Genomic DNA, 23,816 nt, shown 5'->3' with positions numbered 1-23,816 from the left:
TTCTCATATTTTTATTTTGTTACTGTATATAGTTTTTTATTAAAACCATTGCATCATTCTCTAATATTTACAGTTTACACACTACTCAGCATTCTAAATGATTTTACGGAACAGGCTAGTGAACTTTTGAACTGACCTCTGTAGAAAAAAAAAAAAGATACAGTGACAGACACTTGAGATAACAAGCTTCAGAAGACAGAGCTCTCTGCAACTTTGAAAAGTCGTGGAGCTCAGTGGCTCATTGCATAGATAACAACTGGAGTTTCTTAACTCTTCCTGTACTGGAAACAATATTAGACTCATGTCTATGCTCCTAATGTTTTATTTCTTAGCTGTACAACACATACAAATCATTATATCATAAGTTTATTTTCACTTCAGATTCTCTTTAGCGTTTACCTGAGGCGACATGTTACATGATGACGAGGTAAACATGTGTATGTGCAGTGCAAAACATTAATAACCAGGCTTTTTTTTTCATTTTGCTGCCTGAAAGAGTTAATTTTCAGGCATGCAAGTGAAAACTACTGTCTTGTCAGTACCTTAAAGTGGATCCGAGATAAACTTTTACTCATTGCATAATTGTGTTCCTTTCAAATAGTTTATAGGGCATACCTCAAGCCAAATATTGTCCTTTTTTTGTTTTGTGTTAATACTCTAATTCCCTATAAACTAAACAAGCCTTACCCACAGCTCCTTTTGTGCCTTGGCACTGTAGCAAGGGCTTATGAGAGATCCGTCTGGGCAGGAGGATGAAGAGGTTACTAGCCACTGATTTCAAAGGCAGAGGGAAGGAGGGAGAAAAAGAGGGGACTGAATTTACACACAGGCAAGCTGATAGCATCTCCAGCCCTCAGCCTGTGACAATGTGACAAACAGAACATGGCTGCCCTCATTGTATCACAGGAATAAATACGGTACTTATAAACTTTTGAAGCTGTTTGCAGCTAGATATGCTGTGTAAACTATCTAAACTTTAGATAAGATATATAGACAAGTTACTTGTTATAGTTAGTTTTTCATCTCGGATCCGCTTTAAAGGAATACTGTAACCCTGTTTTTCAATTCAATAAGGACTACTGGGGTATATTGGGTGTGTTGTGACATACCTTTTCGCCAGTTAGTCCATGTGATATCGCTCCCGGTGGCCTCAGTATACTCCTTTAAAATCTCTGACATTAAAGTCTGATATTTCAACCCAGGAAGAAGATGCGCTCTTCCCTGTTTGCGTCCTGCGTTTCAGCCCATGCATGCCCCCTGCAGCTCCTCCGCCCGCCCCTCCATGCGAGCTCCTGTCCATTTTAACTCGTTCCCATGGGTGGTGGTGGGTGGTCAATCTGACACTTGCCCGGTCTTGTTTGCGCAGCTTATCTTCCAATATCCAGCTGCCGCAGGTGCGCTGCGCTGAATAAAGCTGTGCACGCTGACACTCTGCACAAGCACGAGAGGACGTTCTGCGCATGCCTGATAATGACGTCCTCTCGTGTGCAGCGCTATAGGGAAGTGCCCAAATCATGGGTACTTTTTAAGGCTCGCAGCCATATTGATCAGAGGCTCGCAGCCATATTGAAAACCGGAGGAAAGATAACAGGGGAAAAATACTGGCGGAACGGGGATGGAGAGCGGCAAAACATGCACAAAAATAATCAGGGAAACAGGATAATACGGTACATATGTTTTGTTGGGGGTTTTGATAAGGGTTACAGTACTCCTTTAAATATAGTAGAATATAGTGAACCTCACTGATAAGCAAAGTACAACCATACAAGTTTTCCTGGCAGAATACAACTTCTGAGGGCAGGGGATAGATAGAAAAAGTCAATAGTTCGTGTATTTTAACTCTAGGACACTTAATAGGCTGCCAATAAGCAGAGACAATAAACATTTATCTGCTTTGTAAATGTTTAAAGGACAACTGTAATAAGATAACTATGGAGGCTGCCAAAGAGACTGTGAAGCAATTTTTTTCACTTTTTTTTTAGACTGCAATCCTTATGAGCAATACCTTCCAAAGTGATCCGCCGCATATCCACAGCAGAAATCCAGTCCCCAGAAATCACCTATATTCTTTCCACAACTCATACGGTCATAGAATTTGCTACCAGGAAGAGGCAGAGCTGTTTACCGTAGCTCTGCCTCTTCAACAGACAATTGCCGATTATCTCCGCCCCTTCTAATCAGTATCCTGCCCGAAGCTGTGAGACTTGCCGCATAGATACTCACTGCAGCCTGAGAGGCTCACAGCAGCAGAGAAGTTTGAAACTGTGCGGGCAACCAGCGCGTCGGAGAGCGTCCTTGTGTTCCGACTGGAGCCGCGTCCCGGAAGTACTCACAGGGGTCGCAGCCATTTTATGCCAGAAGCTACCGATATTTCAAAGCTCAAAAACCGGAGAAGGCGAGGCGGTGGAGTGGCGGTAATTAGCCCAATCAAGACAACTACTTGTATGTAACGCTACCCAGAAATATCCTTTTTAATGAAATCTAATTTCACTTCAGATTCTCTTTAAAGCAATACCAGTTGCCTGGCAGCCCTGCTGACCCTCTGCCTCTAATACTTTTAGCCATAGACCCAGAGGGTAGGAACACACTAGGCAGAATGGCGTATGCGTTTTCCATAGCACATACTGGAAAACGCATATGTGATTCTGCCTAGTGTGATCCTACCCTGAACTCAGCATAGGCAGAACTGGTATTTCTGACATTTTTGTTAGAACTGACATGATGACATTAGCTGCATGCTTGTTTCTGGTGTTATTCAGACACTACTGCAGCCTAATAGACTAACAGGGCTGCCACGCAACTGGTATTGTTTAAACGGAAATAAACAATAGCCTCCATATTCTTCTTATCCTTTAAATATAAATTGGGATACCTAAAAAAAGTAATTTTTTAGGTATAGGAGGATAAATACAATTGTTTATCTCATCAATTTATTATCCTTAGGGTACACTTCAAAGAGAAGCTGGGGTGACATTCCAGTCAAAAGTTTAATACTTGCCAAAGGAGAGAGGATGACGTGGGAAGACTCTAGGTCCTACAGTGTAGGGGATCCAGAGGCCATCCTCTAGCCCTCCACTGCCGCCCGGGACCGTGCTGCACACTGCGACCTCACTCCTCTTCCTGCATCTGCAAAGTACCATAGTGGACCATAGTAGAGCATGGGAAGTATCTACAGGATCCAAAGGCGTCCCTCTCTTTAGGTAAGTATTTAACTTTTGACGTAAGGTTCGCCTCGGGTACACTTTAAAGAAACTAGAGCAAAACTGTAGCAAATGCCCATAGCAATCGGTCAACTTCTCTTTGGTTCAAAAGTTTTTCACCTGGATGCTATAGAGACAACAGCTCCAGGTTTGCAGACCTTTCCTTTGTCCCTGGGTGTGGCTGAACGTACCTTTACAGTGCTGTCTCTCTGAGTCCCACTCGTATCCATCTGTACACGCCTGGAACATACAAAGAATGTTACCAAACAATTGTTCATCCAGTTTTGGACATTAGATTCCAACATAAAAAACAATGCAACTTTAAAAGTAAAGTTTGAAATTATTATTATTAAGCATTTAAATTGCACTGTCATTCCCCAGTGCTTTTAAGAATATTTATATAGTCTTGGGACTATCTGTCCCTCAGAGGGGCCCACAATCTAATCCCTACCATAGTCCTATGTCCATTATAGTGCATGGCCAATTTAGGGAGGGGAGCCAGTTAACCTATCTGTATGTTTGTGGGATGTGAAAGGAAACCACACGTAGACATGTTAAGAACATACAAACTCTGTGGAGTAAGCAGGGCATAGACAAGGCAGAGGATGAGGAGGCACCACACCAGTCTCTGGGCGCACAGCCCTGAGGATGCACGTGTGGTTTTCCCTTTGCATGCCAACATGCAGAATCGTGAGCGGAGCTGTGGAAATGCTGTTACTCACCACAGAGCAACGGGATCTTCTGTCCGTCACAGGCTTGTAGCACTAAAGGTGCGTACACACGTCAGATAAAAGTCTTTGGAAAATGAAAGATCACAGACCAATTTTACCCCCTTTCATGTAGTATGAGAGCCATACCTACAGGGCAGTTTCTAGGCTAAAATACACCCAGGGCGAGGGTTAAAATTGCGCCCCCTCCCCCGCGAAGCCAGGTATGCATGTCCGCAGTGTAGGTTAGCCAGGTCTAGTTGCACTTAGCATAGGTAGCCAGCTATAGGTCCCCCCAGTATAGGTAGCTAGGCATAGTATAGGTAGCCAGGCATAGGTGCCCCAGTATAGGTTAGCCAGGTAGGTGCCTCCAGTATAGGTAGCCGGTATAGTTGCCCCCAGTATAGGTTAGATAGGCAGGTGCCCCCGGTATAGGTTAGATAGGCAGGTGCCCCCGGTATAGGTTAGATAGGTAGGTGCCCCTAATATAGGGAGTCAGAATAGTTGCCCCCATCCTAGGTTAGATAGGTAGGTGCCCCCAGTATAGGTTAGTTAGGTAGGTGCCTCCAATATAGGTAGCCAGTATAGTTGCCACCAGTATAAGCTAGGTAGGTAGGTGCCCCCAATACAGGTTAGATAGGTAGGGGCCCTCCAGTATAGGTTAGATTAGGTAGGTGCCCCCCAGTGTGGTTAGATTAGGTAGGTGCCCCCCAGTATAGGTTAGATTAGGTAGTTGCCCCCCAGTATAGGTTAGATTAGGTAGGTGCCCCCCAGTATAGGTTAGATAGGTAGCTTCCCCCAATATAGGTTAGATTAGGTAGGTGCCCCCCAGTATAGGTTAGATTAGGTAGGTGCCCCCAGTGTGGTTAGATTAGGTAGGTGCCCCCCAGTATAGGTTAGATTAGGTAGGTGCCCCCCAGTATAGGTTAGATTAGGTAGGTGCCCCCCAGTATAGGTTAGATTAGGTAGGTCCCCCCCCCCCCGTGTGGTTAGATTAGGTAGGTGCCCCCAGTATAGGTTAGATTAGGTAGGTGCCCTCCCAGTGTGGTTAGATTAGGTAGGTGCCCCCCCCCAGTGTGGTTAGATTAGGTGGGTGCCCCCCCCAGTATAGGTTAGATTAGGTAGGTGCCCCCCAGTATAGGTTAGATAGGTAGCTGCCCCCCAGTATAGGTTAGATTAGGTAGGTGCCCCCCAGTATAGGTTAGATTAGGTAGGTGCCCCCCAGTATAGGTTAGATTAGGTAGGTGCCCCCCAGTATAGGTTAGATAGGAAGCTGCCCCCCCATAATGGAGGGGGAGCCGCAGCCGCGGGGAGGGCAGCCCGACCTCTCCCTCCCTTCCTCTCCGGGCGCCCTCCATGCTCCCCCCTCTGAGTCTGACTGCACAGGAAGCGCTGTGTACAGAGCGCATTAGCGCAACTCACCTCCCTCCCTGGTTCCAATTGCCGCCGGTCTCCTCTTCTGTCTTCTCCTCATAGCCGCTGACACGCTGCTTCCGGGTAAACAGGAAGCAGCGTGTGTATGAGCGGCTATGAAGAGAAGAGGAGACCGACGGCGATTGGAACCAGGGAGGGAGGTGAGTTGCGCTAATGCGCTCTGTACACAGCGCTTCCTGTGCAGTCAGACTCGGAGGGGGGAGCACAGAGGGCGCCCGGAGAGGAGAGGGAGGGAGAGGTCGGGCTGCCCTCCCCGCGGCTGCGGCTCCCCCCTCCGTTACTGCGCCCACAGTCCTTCGCCGCCCAGGACGCCCGCACGGGCCGCACGGCCCTAGAAACGGGCCTGCATACCTACACAGTCTATTCTATGGAGCTGAACTCCCCATCAGATAAAAATCTTTGCAAGATGCTGCACACAAAGATGCTGTACACATTAACAGATCAGTATCTGCAAAAGATCAATCCCTGCAAAAGATCCATTCCTGCAAAATGCATTCATAGTCTATGATATCTGCAGATCCCATACACACCTTGTTTAATGGACATTCATCTGCAGATCAGACAATTATCTGCCGATCTGAAGATCCAACCTGGTGGATCTGATCTACAGATAATTGTCCGTTAAACAAGGTGTGTATGAGATCTGCAGATATCATAGACTATGAATGCGTTTTGCAGCAATGGATCTTTTGCAGGAACAGATCTTTTGCAGATACTGATCTGTTGCATGTGTGCAGCATCTTTGTGTGCAGCATCTTGCAAAGATTTTTATCTGATGGGGAGTTCAGCTCCATAGAATAGACTGTTCTACACAGTCTATTCTATGGAGCTGAACTCCCCATCAGATGGCTCTCATACTACATGAAAGGGGGTAAAATTGGTCTGTGATCTTTCATTTTCCAAAGACTTTCATCTGACGTGTGTACCCACCTTTACTCTCTATGTCTGCCTGTAATGGTGCCTCTCAATACATGTGTCACTGGAGGGAGACATAGAGAGCAGATGCTGCGAGCCTGCGGCATGCTGAAGATCCCGGTGCTCTGTGGTGAGTAACAGCATTTGTACAGCTCCTCTTGATACTCCACTGGATCCATCCTACCACCCCTAAAGTGTGCAACACACTATCCATTTCCTCCAACCTGTTCTCCCTCAATGTCTACCTCAATCCCATCTGTGCTTCCACCCTTATACTGCACAGGGCCAGATTTAGGCCAAGGCCGCCTAGGCCATGGCCTAGGGCACCACAGGAGCAAGGGCACCAAAGCAGCAGGCTAAACTGGTGCAGCATTTGCAAGCTTGCAAATGCTGCAATGCAGGGAGATGTGCCTGACTGCGGTTAACGACAGAAAGGAAAAGGAAGCTTCTGCACTGGAGACAAGTGGAGAAAATGAGTGACACTGATGGTTGCTGCGGTGTGTGAAGATGAGTTGGCTACCTATACTGAAAGGGGGGGGGGGGGGGGAGGGGCGTGGCCTGAAGCTCATGGCGTAAGGACGTGTGGCAGCAGAGCTCCCGTCCAGCGTTACCCTTTTTAACATCCTGACCGCTCTTAAACCCGCTAAACTCACACTAAAAGTGTCTACTAACCCTCCTGAAGCGACGGGCTTGGACGATGGCAGCTTCCCGGGCTTCGCAGGCTGCAGCCAAGCTTGAAAAGTTTTGCCGAGACCATGACAGCAACAGTCAAGATGGCGCCGCAGCATCAGATTTGCGGGTTCCAGCGGAAAACACCTCTCCGCCTGAACAGCCCGAGCCCACTCTCGCTCAAGTATTACAAGCAATCGCGGCCTGCCAATCGTCCCTGGTAACGATCACCTCCACACTGGACTCAGTTAAAACGGAGGTCACCTTCTTATGCCAGGACCTGCGAACCCTCAAAGACAGAGTGGGCCAGACGGAAAACCGTATCAGCGAATTAGAAGACTCTGTGCATCCCCTGCAGAAAGAGATGGGTCAAAGTCAAAAGGGCATTAAGTCTATTGCTGACAGACAGGAGGACCAAGAGAATCGCCAACGCCGCTCCAATGTGCGTGTCGTGGGCCTCCCTGAAAAGGTCGAAGGCCCCACGCCTGAACAGTTCACTGAAAACCTTCTTAAGACACTATTTGGTGAGCATACCTTCTCCCACGTGTTCGTTATCGAGAGGGCACACTGAATCTCCCCCACTGTACCCGCGCCAGGCCAGCCGCCACACACCTTTATCTTCAAGCTCCTAAATTACAGAGATCGGGATGCTGTACTTCGAGCTGCTCGTGAAAAAGGCTCCATCAAGTATGGAAATTCCACTATCTCCTTCTACCCCGACTTTACTACAGAGGTACAGAAACAACGCGCCAAATTTATCAACGCCAAGCGTAAGCTCCGAGATGCGCAATACAAGTATGCCATGTTATACCCTGCACGTCTCAAGGTTCTCACGGACAAAAAATCCTTCTTTTTCACCGAACCAGAAGACGTGATCACATGGCTTGAGGGCCGCGGCCGCGGATCTAACCGCTCTTCACCCCACCGTTGATCTTCCACTTTGAAAGCTGGGTAAATATCACGCTATTAGATGCCCCACAACCGGTCACCAGTTAATGCGCCCCTCTTCCCCTCCTTCTGCCTCTCCCACAACACCCCACATTTGCAGTGTCCCTACCTCCACCATGCGTACAAATGTACTTTTCGCCCATACTGCTATACGCAATGAACTGAACTATGCTACGCACTCAGGGAGCACGCTGCAAGGGATAACCTATCCTCCGCTACACCTGGAGCTCATACCCCCTTTATGAGTGACTCATGCTAAATGTTGAACTATATTATCACTACTAGCCTTATGGTTGCACGCCCTCTTGTACATCTAAATGTTGTTGCTCACACTGGAAAACCTCTACTTCATGTTGTCCTTTGTAATATGTTCCTATATGTTAATTGTTATATGCTATACGCAACCCGGACTGTCTAACATATTTGGTCACTAATCTCCCTAATAACTATAATGAGTCTGTTTATAAAGTAAAGTTCAGAAATCCCCCACTGCCGCTCCGTATACCCACTTATGAATATCAAGCCCGTCGCCTACCAAATCTTCATAACCTCAACCTACCATTATAAGGTCCCTATCACTTTTAGCTATGCTGGGCGACGCTGCTTCCTATCGTCCTGTCACCACCCCCCATCCTCCTTATTCCTATACTAATAGTGTCCTCCACAATCTGTATTTACACTGAGTGACTTGGAAGAGCCTTCGGCCCTAAGTCTCACTCTTGACCTAATATGCGTTCTTGTTGGGTAAAGGCTTCACTTAGCTGTTACAGTGAAGCAGGGTGTTTATTGGGTTATTTGTTGTTATGTTACATGTTACTCATTGACCATGCTACTAAATGTACGATTTACCTGTATTTACCCGATGGACCCCCACTTATAGGATATGTGAATACGTTGAATGCGTTTTTTTCCCTCCTCCTTGACATTCAATATGTACATTCTTGTCTACTTATTTATCTCTAAATGACACGCATTACGGCTGATCTAAACATAATTAGTTGGAACGTAAGAGGGCTCAATGACCCAATCAAACGCTCAATTATTCTTAATTATATCAATAAGCAAAAACCAGACATATTGGTATTGATCGAGACACATATCACTGGCAGTAAGTCTAAGTCCCTGATACGACACTGGGTTGGAAAGGCCTTCCATTCAGATTTCACCCAACTCTCTCGTGGTGTCTCCATACTCATCCGGAAATCGGTCCCATTCCACCTAAACACCTCCCAAATCGATCAATTTGGCCGATATGTTTTCTTACACGGCCAACTATCAGATAAGCCTATTACCCTTCTAGCCTTTTATATTCCTCCTCCATACTCCTCCTCTCTCCTCAAAGAAGGCCTTCGCTTTGCCTCAAAGTTTCCCCAAAGCCCGGGTATTTGGATGGGTGATTGCAACATGGTATGTAATCCCTTTTTGGACCGCCACCCAGCGGCAAACAACAAACCCACTGCCTTTTCCCTTCTTATGTCTGAGATGTCATTATATGATGCTTGGCGACTCCTAAACCCTAATGCACAGAAATTTACGTGCTTTTCAGCAACATACAACACTCTCTCTAGACTGGACCATTTCTTCCTAACCAGTAATTTACTGCCACTGATAAAAAGCATTACCTTTCTACCTCGCATAGTCTCTGATCACTCCCCAATATGCATATCTCTTGCATGGAATGATTCTCCCACCGATTTTGTATGGAAATTCAATCCCTTCTGGATTACTTTGTTCCCCTCGGAGGACTGGCTAATTGACAAACTGCACACCTACTTTGAAGTCCATAGAGATAATACTGACAGAGCACTGGTTTGGAATACTTTCAAACCGTATTTACGGGGTATCCTTTCTAGTGCTGTATCCCATTATAAAAGAGAATCCAATAAGACCATTTCCAGCCTTCAAACACAAATTCCTCTATTGGAACAGTCTTATGTGGCCGACTCCTCTGAGGCGAATAGAGGAGCGTGGAAGAGAGCACAAACCCAACTATCCTTATTACGTAAAGAAAAAGCACAAGCCAAAGCCTTTTTTTACAAACAAACTTTTTATGAACACGGGGAAAAAACTGGTACAATATTAGCCAAATTAGCTAAGGATAGGTCCACGTCCGGACACATTTTCTCTATCAAAAATACTGCCAATCTACTGATTACAGGACCCAAAGCCATTAATAACTGTTTTGTTTCATACTTCCAAGACCTATACACCGCTAGGACCACTTTTACCCGTGAGGACGCCGAGATCTATTTAGCAGAAATAACTCTCCCCCGACTATCCCCTGAAGACACAGAGATGTTGGACTCCCCTATCACTTTGGATGATATAACATTAGCCATACACTCTCTCCCCAACAAAAAGGCACCAGGTCTAGATGGTATCCCCAGTGAAGTGCTTAAACGCTTCTCTGAAATCATCGCAACCCCACTCCTGCAAACCTTTCAACACGCGTTTGACGAGGGTATTCTCCCTCTTTCTATGCGCACGGCCTTGATTGTCCTGATCCCCAAACCTGGGAAAAATCCATCACTTTGCGATTCATATCGCCCGATCTCATTACTATCAACAGATGTCAAAATTCTTGCCAAGATTCTTGCCATGCGCCTAAATAAGGTTATACTATCCCTAATACATAACGATCAAACTGGCTTCATGCCTGGCAAAAAAACTTCACTTAACATTCGTAGGCTGTTCGCCAACATTCAAGCCCCCCATGACAATTGTGGCAACCGTACAATAGTAACTTTAGACGCAGCTAAAGCATTCGATGCTGTTGAATGGCCCTTTCTATTTGCCACTCTCTCCAGGTTCGGATTCGGAGACAACTTTATCCGATGGGTCCAAATCCTATACAAAAACCCCCTAGCACAGATCTGCACAAACTCTATTATTTCAGAGCCCTTCCTAATAGGGAGAGGAACTAGGCAGGGCTGCCCTCTTTCCCCCCTATTATACGCAATATCTGCTGAACCACTTGCATGTAAAATACGTAAACACCCTGACATCATTGGTCTCAAAATAGGTGGTCTGGAGGAAAAAATCAGCCAATATGCTGATGACACCATACTTTACTTAGGCGACCTACACAAATCCTTATCCACTGCATTCAACCTCATCTCCGAAATGGGAGAATATTAAGGTCTAGCTATTAACTGGAATAAATCCGCCATACTGTGTCTTGACAAACCAGAGATCTCGGCGTCCTCGCTGCCCTGCCCACTACAAGTAGTGAACTCATTCAAATATTTGGGGGTGGTAGCCTCCCCATCTAACTACTACCAAGATAATGTAGTCCCTCTCATCCAATACACTCAAAACAAGCTCTCTGCATGGACCAAACTCCCTCTTTCAGTCATGGGCAGGATTAACTTAATCAAAATGGTATTAATGCCCAAAATCCTCTACATTGTCCACAATTCTCCCGTATACCTACCCAAGACCTTCTTCCAAAAGCTAAGATCCTTAATACTCTCCATCGTATGGAACAAATCACGTGCCAAACTCAAATACACCACATTGCAATGTCCCGCAGATTTGGGTGGGGTGGCCCTGCCATCTCCTTCACTACACTACCTGACATCCCAACTTGAACAAACCTCACACTGGTTTGTGTCCAACTCTCTACAATCCCCTGAACTGTTGGGGTTCTCTGCCACAGACTACTTTAAAAACTTGCCATTCGCCTTACTTAAAGGTACATTGGTACATGGAAGAAATGCTGTGCACCTTGCTCTTGTATTGCTTTTATTGGAATCCTCTACCAACAGCCAGCGTACATGACATGGAAAACAAAGATTGTCAAACCTGGGTCCACGGAGGTGCGGAGGTGAGTAGGGGAGAGGTGACCAGGGGATGTATGGACGGCACTACAGCCGTTTCACGCCGTCTGGCGCTTGCTCACGTGCATACGTTCTAAACGGAGCAGCGCTGAACGGCTTCCTTCATAGGATCTTTAAGCCGCACCCCCAGCGCTGCCCCATTGGTGTAGAGTGTCTGGGAGTGGAGGTCGGGGGTGAAGAGGCGGAGACTCGAGAAACAAGCACTAGGCTTGTATTGTGATGCTTGGGTAAGCTGTATAGTCAAATATGTGTGAATGGTGCATATAAATCTACTTGTGCATACATTCTCAGGTGTGACATTTAGTGCCGTGGCTAAATGTCACACCTGAGAAAGTATGCACAAGTAGATTTATATGCACCATTCACACATATTTGACTATACAGCTTACCCAAGCATCACAATACAAGCCTAGTGCTTGTTTCTCGCCGCTGCGCGGCGAGTCTCCGCCCCTTCACCCCCGACCTCCACTCCCAGACACTCTACACCAATGGGGCAGCGCTGGGGGCACGGCTTAAAGATCCTATGAAGGAAGCCGTTCAGCGCTGCTCCGTTTAGAACGTATGCACGTGAGCAAGCGCCAGACGGCGTGAAACGGCTGTAGTGCCGTCCATACATCCCCTGGTCACCTCTCCCCTACTCACCTCCGCACCTCCGTGGACCCAGGTTTGACAATCTTTGTTTTCCATGTCATGTACGCTGGCTGTTGGTAGAGGATTCCAATAAAAGCAATACAAGAGCAAGGTGCACAGCATTTCTTCCATGTACCAATGTGCTCCAGTTTGTGCCCTGCACTAATCATAGCTCGCTGCACTTCTCTTTGCTGGGACCATTACCCCAGGAGCGCAGGTGCAAACATATGGGGTGAAGCTTTTGCAGATTTATAGGAGCTTGCTCTATCCCCTGTTCATTCAGCAGAGTGCCAAGTGACTTTTTCTTCTCAAGTGTACCATTTACTTAAAGGTACACTCACCCAAAATGACCACAACAACACCATCCTAATCCAAGCTACGCGTATTTGGCACGAAGTTACCAAAATAATCCCCTCATCTATATGGGAACATCTCACACCCCTTTGGCGTAACCCCAAATTACCAGAACTTGCCAAACTCACTAATATTTCTCTATGGATGGACAAAGGCATACATTACCTCGGTCAGATCCTCCAGAATAAAGGCCTCCTTACCTTTGAAAACCTCTCCAACAAATTCTCTCTGCCACCCCAGTTTCATTTTATGTATCTTCAACTCCAACACGCTCTGCAAACCCAGTTCCCCTTAGGCCTCCCTTTAACCGGCACATCTCCCATTCTTGAATCTATCAAAGACGGCCCACTCACACATCATATCGGAACTCTATACTCAATCCTATCTGAGCACATGGCCAGCCCTGTGGTAGAACAATCCATGAACAAATGGACACAACAAGGTATACAACTTGAGGACGAGGAATGGTAGGACAGCTTAATGACAATACGGCAGGTATTTCCATGCATTAAAGATCGCCTTACACAACTATATATTACTCACCAAAGCTACCTTACTCCAAGTCGCATCTCCAAATTCAGCCCAGACTCTTCTAACCAATGCCCTAAATGTACAGCTCTCAACCCCACTTTCATACATCTTCTGTGGCAGTACCCGCCAATAGCCGACCTTTGGAGGCAAGCAGTGGACTTCCTCCACGATAAAATGGGATCCCCTATCACCCTAGACATTAAGAGCTGTATCCTAAATATATATGAGGAAGAAATTAACAAATTTGATAAGTCCTTTCTAATAGAATCCACTTTCATGCTCAAACAATGTATAGCGTTTAGATGGCTCTCTCCTGTTCTCCCTACCAATGCCGACTGGCGCAACAGGGTCAGAAACTCTATACTCCTTAAAAAACTGGTCTACCACCATAGGGGCTGTCCTTCGAAATTCAACAAAATTTGGGACCGATGGATTGATAACACAAATCATTAACATATATTATATTATTCCATGTTGCTTTCTCCCCACTGTGCCTTGGCATACAGTCGCCTCATCTTTATGTCTCCGCTTAACCCTCTTCCCCCTTCTCGCATAACTACACCCCCTCTTGGAGCTCCTGAGCTCCCTCTCACCAACTCTCCTCCCTCCCTACCATCCCCTCTCTCTTACTCAGTCTCTCTGCAAAGATACAATGTGTCAGGATACTGATGTACATATACGTAAAATGTTCTTTAAACTGTTAAAATATGCACTAATGATATGTTGTGCCATTGTTTGTACCTCTGTCTTTTACCTGAATAAAACTTTTGGTCAATGAAGGGGGGGGGGGGATTAAGGGAGTCACCTGGCTACCTATGCAAGGGGGGAGGGGTCATCTGGCTACCTATACTAGAGGGAAAGGGGGGAGGTGTCATCTGGCTACCTATACTGTGTGTGTGTGTGGGGGGGGGGGAGGGGGGGGTCATCAGGCTACCTATAGTAGAGGGAAAGGGGGGAGGTGTCATCTGGCTACCCATACTGGGGGGTCATCAGGCTACCTAGAGTGTAGAGAAGGGGGGATGGGACATCTTACTACCTATACCGAAGGGGGGAGGGAGCGGCTGGTGACAGTGGCCTTGGGCAGTAAAGAGTACAAATCCAGCTCTGATTATGCACTCCCTTACCTTGCTCAACTCCTTCATCTAAAAATATTTAGCACTACCACTAACTGCTCCGAACCACTCACCACTCCTCCCACCTATGTTCTGTCTTTTCACGCTTACTGAGTACACACTAGAGACTGTTTGTATGACAGGGTGATCCATTTTAAGTGTTCTGTGATTCAGATGGTGTTAAAAGATCACTTTTGACATGTTTGCAAAAGGTATTTAAAGACACACGGTTCCCTGGTCTGCTCGTTTCCATTTAAGGAAACCTGTATTGGGAAATATATACAGGGCGGCACTGCTGAGCCCCTTGTATAAAAAAAATTCTGGTTGCCTGACTGGTGATTATCTTTTAGCCTCTGGTATACTTTCTTGTCATTTTCAAATTTACCATAAATTAAACTGAAACGTAACAAACCTTTTTTTTTTGCAATGTCTATGTCTTTTTGTCTCTGAACAGCAATCTTATGTTTTTGGGTTTGGTTTTTTAATAAAAGGGCAATGTAAAAATAAAAACACACATTTTGTTTAGCAAATAATCAACACACTTTGAGTATCTCTTAAAATTTATCAGCATAAACCACTTATTAAGGCTGGGCGCCCCCTACACATTGCAGATGCTCAGCGGTTTTTGCTAGCGTTTTATACAGCGATTTCTAAAGCGATTTCCAGCGTTTTATGTAGAAATTTTATTTCTAGCGATTGCGATTTGTATTTTTTGGGGGGTGATTCAGGCATTCCAAAGTGATTTTGCAGCTTTCCTATCTTTTGTATTTGAACACAATCGCTTCAAAGACGCTGCAGGACCCGCAATTGCGATTTCCCTAATCGCAGTCGCTCCTACGATTGTGATCAGAAGAAACGCTGCTAAAATGACTCTAGTGGACTATAACCCTAAGGATGCATTCACATGTGGGGTTTGAGAATTCAGTTAAACCTTTATCAATCCCTCAAACGTTTGTTCAAAATATCAAATAAGGCCACGTCAAAGAAATAAAAAAGATAACCAAAACGATCAGGAAATCAACAAGTACCGGGCAGATCTGATCATGAAAAGTCTGTAGTAGCTTCTTCCACAGAGGTAGTTACAAACCATGGGCCAAACAGCATAGTTTTTAAGACAACTTTGGCACTGGGCACACTTGAGCAAAAGCACCCGTTACTCCATGTATGTGAGTGGACTGGGCATTGTACACTGCATACATGGTAAAAGAGGCGTCCATTTAATAAAGTTGCATACTAATTTGGGCACTGGGTGATAGTAGAATACATAGCCGGGTCAAGGCCCTCCAGCACCTAAGGCTGAGACACTAAAGTGTGCCCCCCATCCCTTAAACACTGCGTGGTATTAGACTAAGAGGCGCCCCAGATCCTCCAACCCCCAACACCTTAATCTCTAGTTATCTGGCTTGCAGTCACCGCCATCCCCTTTTCTTATTTCTCTCTGATTCAAACACAATAAGGGAATGATAGCTGAGTGAGGTGTGTGCCCCCTCCTACACTGCGCCCTGAGGCTAGAGCCTCTCTCGCCTCTGCCTCAGCCCGGCTCTGGTAGAATATCGGTAACAGAATGGTACGGATATTCTACCTATCGGCTTTGCGACCATTGTTTTATTTTTCGGGCCAGTTTCCAATTGAACCCCATCCTAAAACTTACCCCATATTAACTGCTTAAGTCAGAGAGATGTGTTATAGCCCATCAGAGCAGAAGACCCTTGAGGACGAGAATCACTTCCTGCTGCACTGCCCCAAATATACTGCAACCAGGAAAACCTTTAATAAAGTCATGGAACTATTTCCAGACTATCACACATTAGAGGATGAGAGAAAACTCTACATTCTACTATAAGAAGAGAAATCCACAGTGACAATCGCTGCACACTATGTCACAGCATACCACAGACTGAGAGGAGCATAGATGAACTGTAATCCCAAAAATGGCCATGAAATGCTAACCCACTGTACCCCTACCCCACCCCGTTCCATGTCCCTCATTCCCCACAGCTTTGGCAATGCCTGTATGAATCTTGGTCATGCCAATAAAGCTATCTTTGATTTGATTTGCATGCAGAGCCTGCTGAGGAGCTTTACCTCTCCCAGAATATGCGATGTTAGCAATGCCACTACTCTTCCCGCAGGGTCACACACACACTGCCACTAGTGTCTAGTGATCACTGGGTTCAGCAACACAAAAAGTAAACAGGTCAGTGGACAGTTTAGGAGCCAGAAGAGCCTGACCCCCCTTTCCGGAAGCAGGAAATTTGGGCGCATGAGGAAGGTGGACAAAAAGGGCGCCGCCATTCACTCCTATAATAAATATAGTTTAATGGGCGCCCAACAGGAAAAAAAGGGCGCCGGAGAAAAATAAAGTTTTACAAGCGGCGCCCGGAGACTTTTAATGTTTTATAACTGCTTCTCATGATTACACATTATTTAATGATTTATAATTTTTTAAACATTATTTTTAAAGGAAAAACAGTACAATATTTTTTTAAAACATCATTTTTAAACGAAAAACAGTACAATATTTTTTTTTAAAACATTATTTTTAAACGAAAAACAGCACAATATTTTTTAAGACGTTATTAATGCTTATCACAGGGGGGTCTTAGGGTTAGGCACCACCAGGGGGGGGTCTTAGGTTTAGGCACCACCAGGGGGGTCTTAGGTTTAGGCACCACCAGGGGGGTCTTAGGTTTAGGCACCACCAGGGGGGGGGGGTCTTAGGTTTAGGCACCACCAGGGGGGGGGGGTCTTAGGTTTAGGCACCACCAGGGGGGTCTAGGGGTTAGGGGTAGGTTCTGTGTAAGTATAGTTTTAGTAACATTCTTATTAATCTTTTATAAAACGTTATTATACATTTCACTTTTTAAACAGGGAAGATTAACGTTTTTACAATTCCCGATTTTATACACATGATTTAATGATTTATAACTTTATAAAACATTATTTTTAAACGAAATATAGCACAAATTTTTTTTCCGCCCAGATCCTAATGCACTTGCTATGGATACAGCCCTCTTCATATTAAAGTAATCAATTTCTCCAATGATCACAGTATCTTAACTAATTATTTAAGGCTATGTAGATACCCTCAATATTGTCTATGCTTAGCACTGGAATTAAGCTTGTAGCCAGTGAAATCAGTAAGACCCCAAATACCTGATCTACATACAGAATATGTGTTCTGAGTTAACATGGTCTGTATATAATAATTTAATGCACTGTAGGCAACATGTTCTTACTCCACAATACTATTCATACTAATTAGCTTGCATGAAGGGAAGTATGACTTGGGCTATCACCGTCCACAATGAAAAATAAAGTAAAAGCAACACAAAGGGACACAGTACAATGAATATATGATCTGCTATGGTATGTACGGTAAGGTCCATAAATATTTGGACAGTGACAACTTTTTTCTAATTTTGGTTCTGTACATTACACAATGAATTTTAGATGAAATATTTATGGACCTAACTGTATCATGAGAGAATAACGGCAAGACACTAAGGACAGTAGATGCTCCAAAAGAAAAAGATACAGTAGGTATGAAAAATCTATATTTCCTATCAGGTTGTCATATTCAGACCACCATTGCAAGAGGAGGAGCCTTCTTATGTATATTGCGCCATTCAGCTGCTCTGTCTGAGTTCTTCACAGTTCACTTCTACTGTAGGTCCATAGACTTGTAGGTTGTTTCATCAGTGGTCCACACTTGTAGACATGTAGACTTCCAGGCCACTTCATCAGGGATCTACACTTGTAGAGTCTATACTTATGGACCTATAGACCTGTAAACCACTTTATTGGAGGTCAGGTCTACATTGATAGACTTATATACAAGGTCATTGGAGGTCTACACTTGTACACTGTAAGTCCATGCTTATAAACCTATAGCATTGTAAACTACTTCATCTGAGGTCTGCACTTGTACATCTGTAGACTTCTAGGTCACTTCATCACCTGCCACTGGGCTCACATTTTTATGCTAAGTTAAAGAGGAGCTGTAACCAAGGATTGAACTTCATCCCAATCAGTAGCTGATTACCCCTTTTCCCACAATAAATGTTGACCTTTTCCCCGAATAGATCATCAGGGGGTCTGTGTGGCTGATATTGTGGTGAAACACCTCCCACAGTGTGATGTCATGACCATGGTCTTGACAGTTTGCTGTCCGTGAACCTTGTTGCACTGTGGGAAATAACAGCTTTTTCAACTGCCGAGCAAGCAGTATCTCCCTCTGTGCATAGAACTCTCAGTAACAAACATTCTGCACAGATCATCCTGGCAGAACTAAAGATGTCACCACCAGTGATACATTTCAAAATGTAAATCAGGGAGAGGAAAGATTTTACAATGAACAAACACTGACTACATAATTTAACTACTTCCGTACCAGCAGTCTCTGGCCCCTTAAGGACCAGAAACTGCTGGTACCGTAAAATGTCGCTTACCGGCGCTTCGCCGCATAGACCCGTCGCTCCCGCCAGTCATGCCGCTCCTCCATCCCAGCTGACCCCTTTCTCTATGACAGCACAGCTCTGTATCCCCGTCAGGAGCCGCTTTATTGGCTCCTGACCCTGTCAATCAATGTAAGCCAACGCGATTGGTTTACAGTGATCATGCGGTCAGGAGCCAATGAAATCGTCTCCTGACCGGCTCACAGAGCTCTGCTGTCGTATTGATGGCAGAGCGAGTGAGTTGTGGAGGGGATAGAGCGGCACGATCAGCTGGAGCGGTGGGACAGCGCAGCAGCGATGTTGAAATCTACGTCCTGTCAGAGCCGCGCAGCCACAAGCAGGATATAGATTTCAACCGCACTGGTCCGGAAGCGGTTAACAAAATAATATTGTAAACAATAAGCAATTTTATTTATTTTGTCATTTTCACTACAGTTGCTCTTTAAGGAGTGTGGAACATGCAGATATTTTACCGTGAAGGTGTTGGGCTCCTCTTGCTGTAGACTGGGAACCAGGAGGGCACAGAGTACCAACGAACAAGAAAACAGCATCTATGAGGAAGGATGGGAGAAGGAAAGAGGTTAACAGCACATCTTGTAGAAGAGTCTACTTTCAGGGACAAGAAGTGCATATTCAGCTTACAAGGAAGTATCTGATTTATTAGTCATTTTCAGAAATGGCATAGCCGAAAGATTGATTATCCACAAATACATCTTATTGATTCGCACTCTACCCTTGCAGCACTAGAGCCCAAGCTTTCATTCCTGGATATGATACTATTTGCAAGGAGTTCGTAGTTCTTCCATGTTTGTGTGGGGTTTCTCCAGGCATTCCGGTTTCCTCTCACATTCTAAGATATTCTGGTAGGTGATTTGGCTTCCTCCAAATTGTTCCTAGATTAGGGTAGTGATTGCAATCCCCATTAAGGGAAACTTCATTACACACATTCCAAGCACTTTAATTTTAGGGCTCGTTTCCACTATTGCGGTGCAGAATCGTTGGCTCTTTTGTGCGTTTTTTCACTGCCTAAAAAAAACGCACATCACCAACGCAACAGTGGAAACAGGCCCATTCACTTGCATACCATGTGCGAATCCACATGCGTTGGACGCATGCGGATTCGCGATAGTGGAAACGAGCCCTCAAAGTGCTTCAAAAATGTCAGTATTACATCAATGGATTATAGCAAACAATGTTTTCACCCAAGGCTGGGGTTCAGTAGAGCCTTAATGCATATGCTTCAATTACTGTGTTTAGCTCTGTTTTAAAATACAAGCATGTCACTGTTGTTCTCTACACCGCAAGCATACCTCATCGTTATCCCCTACTGTGCTCAGAGTTTGCTGAAGTGGTGATATATCCTGCACAGGGATGATAATGAGTGTACAAGGCTGATTTACAACTGCAGCTAATTTACTCTCAGCATAGACCACAATGTAATTTGTGACAATGGCAACGTGGACTTAGTAAATTGGGAGACAGGATTTAGCTGTTATATAAGTCTAGTGTTAGGTGTAGGTATTGGGACTGAGAGTTAGTGTTAAGGCCCATACACACGTCCGATTTTTGCGAACGACGGGTCGTTTGAACTCTGACTTGATCGCTCAAACTCAGTCTTATCACGCGAATGACAGTCTGTACACACGCCTGATTTGGCGTGCGGACGACTGAACGACGGGACGTTCAAACGACCCATCGTTCGCAAAAATCGGACCTGCGTATGGGCCTTTAGGTGTAGGTAAGGGGGAGTAGTGTCAGGCATAAGTATGGAGGATGTGTGTAATGCGTATGCGGTAGGTTAGTGTTAGGCATAGGCTGGGACGGCTAGTGTAAGGTGTAGGTAGGATTAGTGCTAGGTATAGTTATGAGGGAGGGTAGTGTTGGATGTAGGTGAGGGGTAGTGTTAGGTGTAGGTAGGAACGGTTAGTGTTAGGCATAGGTATGGGAGAGGTTAGTGTTAGCATAGGTAGGGAGGATTAGTGTTAGGTGTCAGTAGGGATTGTTAGCGTTAGGCATAGGTAGGGAGCATTAGTGTTAAGGTGGCCACTAACTGTCCATTCTCTAGCGAAAAATCGTTAGAGTGGTCAGAATATCTGATCGGATTGGTTGTAAATAATCTCCATTGGTGGACACAATCGATTATGAACGAGTGAAAAAAATGTCGTCCGAATGAATTTTCGTTGAACCCAAATTTGGATTTTCCTGTTGGTTGTGATAGATAGGAAGCAAAGATTGGTTCGTTGATGGTGTAGTGAACGATGTATTACAATATTTCACTTCCGATCAGAATATCTGATCGCTCAAACGATTTTTCGCTAGAAATTGGATTGTTAGTGGCCAGCTTTAGGCATAGGTATGGGCTGGTTAGGCATGAGTACTGAGAGTTAGTGTTAGGTGTAGGTGAGGGGGGAGTAGTGTCAGGCATAAGTATGGAGGATGTGTGTAATACGTATGCGGTAGGTTAGTGTTAGGCATAGGTGGGAGGGGTTAGTGTTATGCTGAATACACACGGTTCGTTCCCGCATCGAATGCGCCGCTCGATTCCCGACTAATCGATTATTCCCGAACATTTCCGAGCGCATTTCGATGATTTTTAGGTCGATTGCCATGTAAAGTATGGCAAATCGACATGTCGGAAATAAACGAATCGACGGGAATCGAGCGGCGCATTGACGGGAATCGAGCGCGGGAACGAACCGTGTGTATCCAGCATTAGGCATAAGTATAGGGAGGTTAGTGTTAGGCATAGTTATAAGAGGTTAGAATTAGACATACGTGTGGGGTAAAGAGTTAGTGTGACGGGATAGGTCAGGGAAGGTCATAGTTAGAATATGGCTACATTACATAACTAATATTCAATTATCTGCAACAGCATCAGAAATTGAAAAAAGTACCAAAAAGTAGGTGAAAAAGTACTATCAAAATTATTCTGAGTATTTTCTTGCTTGCTAATGGTTTAAAGGGCATTTTATTTATAACTAGTGGACCTAAGCCCGTTACAATAACGGCCTCTAGGCCACCCTCACAACCCTACTCCCCTTCCGCCCTACACCGCCGCCGGCCGCATGTCACCGTGCATGCGCGGTAAGACAAATAGTATGTTTTTGGATCTTTTCCACAACTAACACGTAACCACACCTCACTGTCTTTAGCTAAAGATTTTAGACAAATCAAAGGTATATTTACATAATAATTAAGTGGTTATAAAGAAAGTAGAAATCATAGTCATGCTAGTGATGAATAGGCATTTTACTATGGAACAATAACACAGACTAACTAGTCTGCATAACTTATCATTCAGCTGACTTTACTAAAGTGACTGATTGCCATGGATTACTGGTACAGTATAGGTTCTCAATACATGGTGTGTGTACCTTATATTAAGCTCAGGGTGTACTTAAAGCAAACGTGAAGCAAAAATAAATGTATGATATAGTGAACTGTATAAGTAGTACAGCTAAGAAATAGAACATTAGTAGCAAAGAAAAGTATCATATTGTTTTCCAGTACAAGAAGAGTAAAAAAAAAACCCCTCAGTTGTTATTTATGCAAAATAGCTTCTCTGAGCTATTTGACCCACTGAGTTGAATACAGTCCTGTTTTCTGAAGCACTTAAAGGATACCCGAGGTGACAAGTGAGATGATGAGATAGACATGGGTATGTACAGTGCCTAGCACACAAATAACTGTGCTGTGTTCCCTTTTTTTCTTTCTCTACCTGAAAGAGTTAAATATCAGGTATGTAAGTGGCTGGCTCAGTCTTACTAAGAAATTACAACTATAAAACACTTTCCTAGCAGAAAATGGCTTTTGAGAGCAGGAAAGAGGGAAAAAAAAGGGTCAATGGTTCATAGATTTTAGCTCTGGCATACTTTAATGAACGTGTCATTGAGCAAAAACAATAAAACAGTTAAAACTTAAAAAGTAGATTTAAATATAAAATATAACTGTGGAATATCTTAAAAAGTCATTTTTTAGGAGAAGGAAGATAGAAACACTCGTTTATTTCATTTGTTTATTTTCGCCTCGGGTGTCCTTTAAACAAAGAAACAGTGAGAGACAACTTGAGATAAGGTTTTACTGCAGGAAAGTTCTAAGGGTCATTATTTCTGCTTTGTTTTATGCTTTAAAAGAGAGAGAGAGAGAGAGAGAGAGAGAGAGAGAGAGAGAGAGAGAGAGAGAGAGAGGGGCCCAGTGCACACCGAGCGGTTTTTGGAGCGATCCGCCGGCCGCATCCGCCTCTAAAAACGCTTGTCTAATGTATTGCAATGGGATGGTGCACACCGGCGGTTTGCGTTTTTTGCCAAGCCGCAAACGCGCCTCCTGCTGCGCGTTTGCGGTTTTCGGAAGCGTTTCGTCCTCAATGTAAAGTATAGGAAAAACGCAAACCGCTCTGAAAAACGCTAGTTCAGAGCGGTTTGCCAGGCATTTTTGTTACAGTAGCTGTTCAGTAACAGCTTTTACTGTAACAATATGTGTAATCTGCTACACAAAAACGCAGCCAAAACCGCTAGGTATGTTTAGAAAACCTCTCTAAACATACCTAGAATCGCTCTGAAATCAGCTCCCAAAACCGCTAGCGTATTGCCGATCTGCTAGCGGTTTTGGTGTGCACTGGGCCAGAGAGAGAGAGAGAGCTTTTAAAACAGCAACTGTGACAGAATGATGCAATGTAATAAAAAACAACAACTATATAACTGAAAATAAATATATGAGACTCTTTTCTATGCTACTAATGTTCTATGAATTATCCGTACACATACAATTCATTATATCATAAGTTTTCATTCTTGTCACAGTCAATTCAAGTAATTCTTGGTATCAAAAAATATCAATCCTATATAAACATAAGTAGTTTCAATTCATTGAAAGCATAAAGCAATGCTTGAGAAACAGGCATGCAGAATATGTACACACAGTACATGCCAGGTGTAGTTAAGCCAATGCAGCCCATAACATGGCCGATGCAACACACATGCAATCAATGAACTTTTTCTCCTGAATTTTCTCCTAGGAGATC

At 44.6% G+C, this 23,816-nt stretch overlaps 1 protein-coding gene across 2 annotated transcripts in view; it reads right to left on the bottom strand.

Moving 5' to 3' along the window:
• EFEMP2 (EGF containing fibulin extracellular matrix protein 2) overlaps positions 1-23,816 on the bottom strand; it is an 83,547-nt gene that overhangs the window by 39,977 nt on the left and 19,754 nt on the right. For both annotated transcript variants that reach the window (XM_068261564.1, XM_068261563.1), the window contains exons 2-3: positions 19,270-19,347; positions 3,392-3,440 (exon numbers count right to left, since the gene is read on the bottom strand). In XM_068261564.1, the coding sequence (XP_068117665.1) occupies positions 3,392-3,440; positions 19,270-19,347 (127 nt within the window). The remainder of the gene's footprint in view (positions 1-3,391; positions 3,441-19,269; positions 19,348-23,816) is intronic.

The sequence above is a fragment of the Hyperolius riggenbachi genome, chromosome 11 (assembly GCF_040937935.1).
Source record: "Hyperolius riggenbachi isolate aHypRig1 chromosome 11, aHypRig1.pri, whole genome shotgun sequence".
Lineage (NCBI taxonomy): Eukaryota > Metazoa > Chordata > Amphibia > Anura > Hyperoliidae > Hyperolius > Hyperolius riggenbachi.
This window is presented reverse-complemented; position numbering and strand designations above follow the sequence as displayed.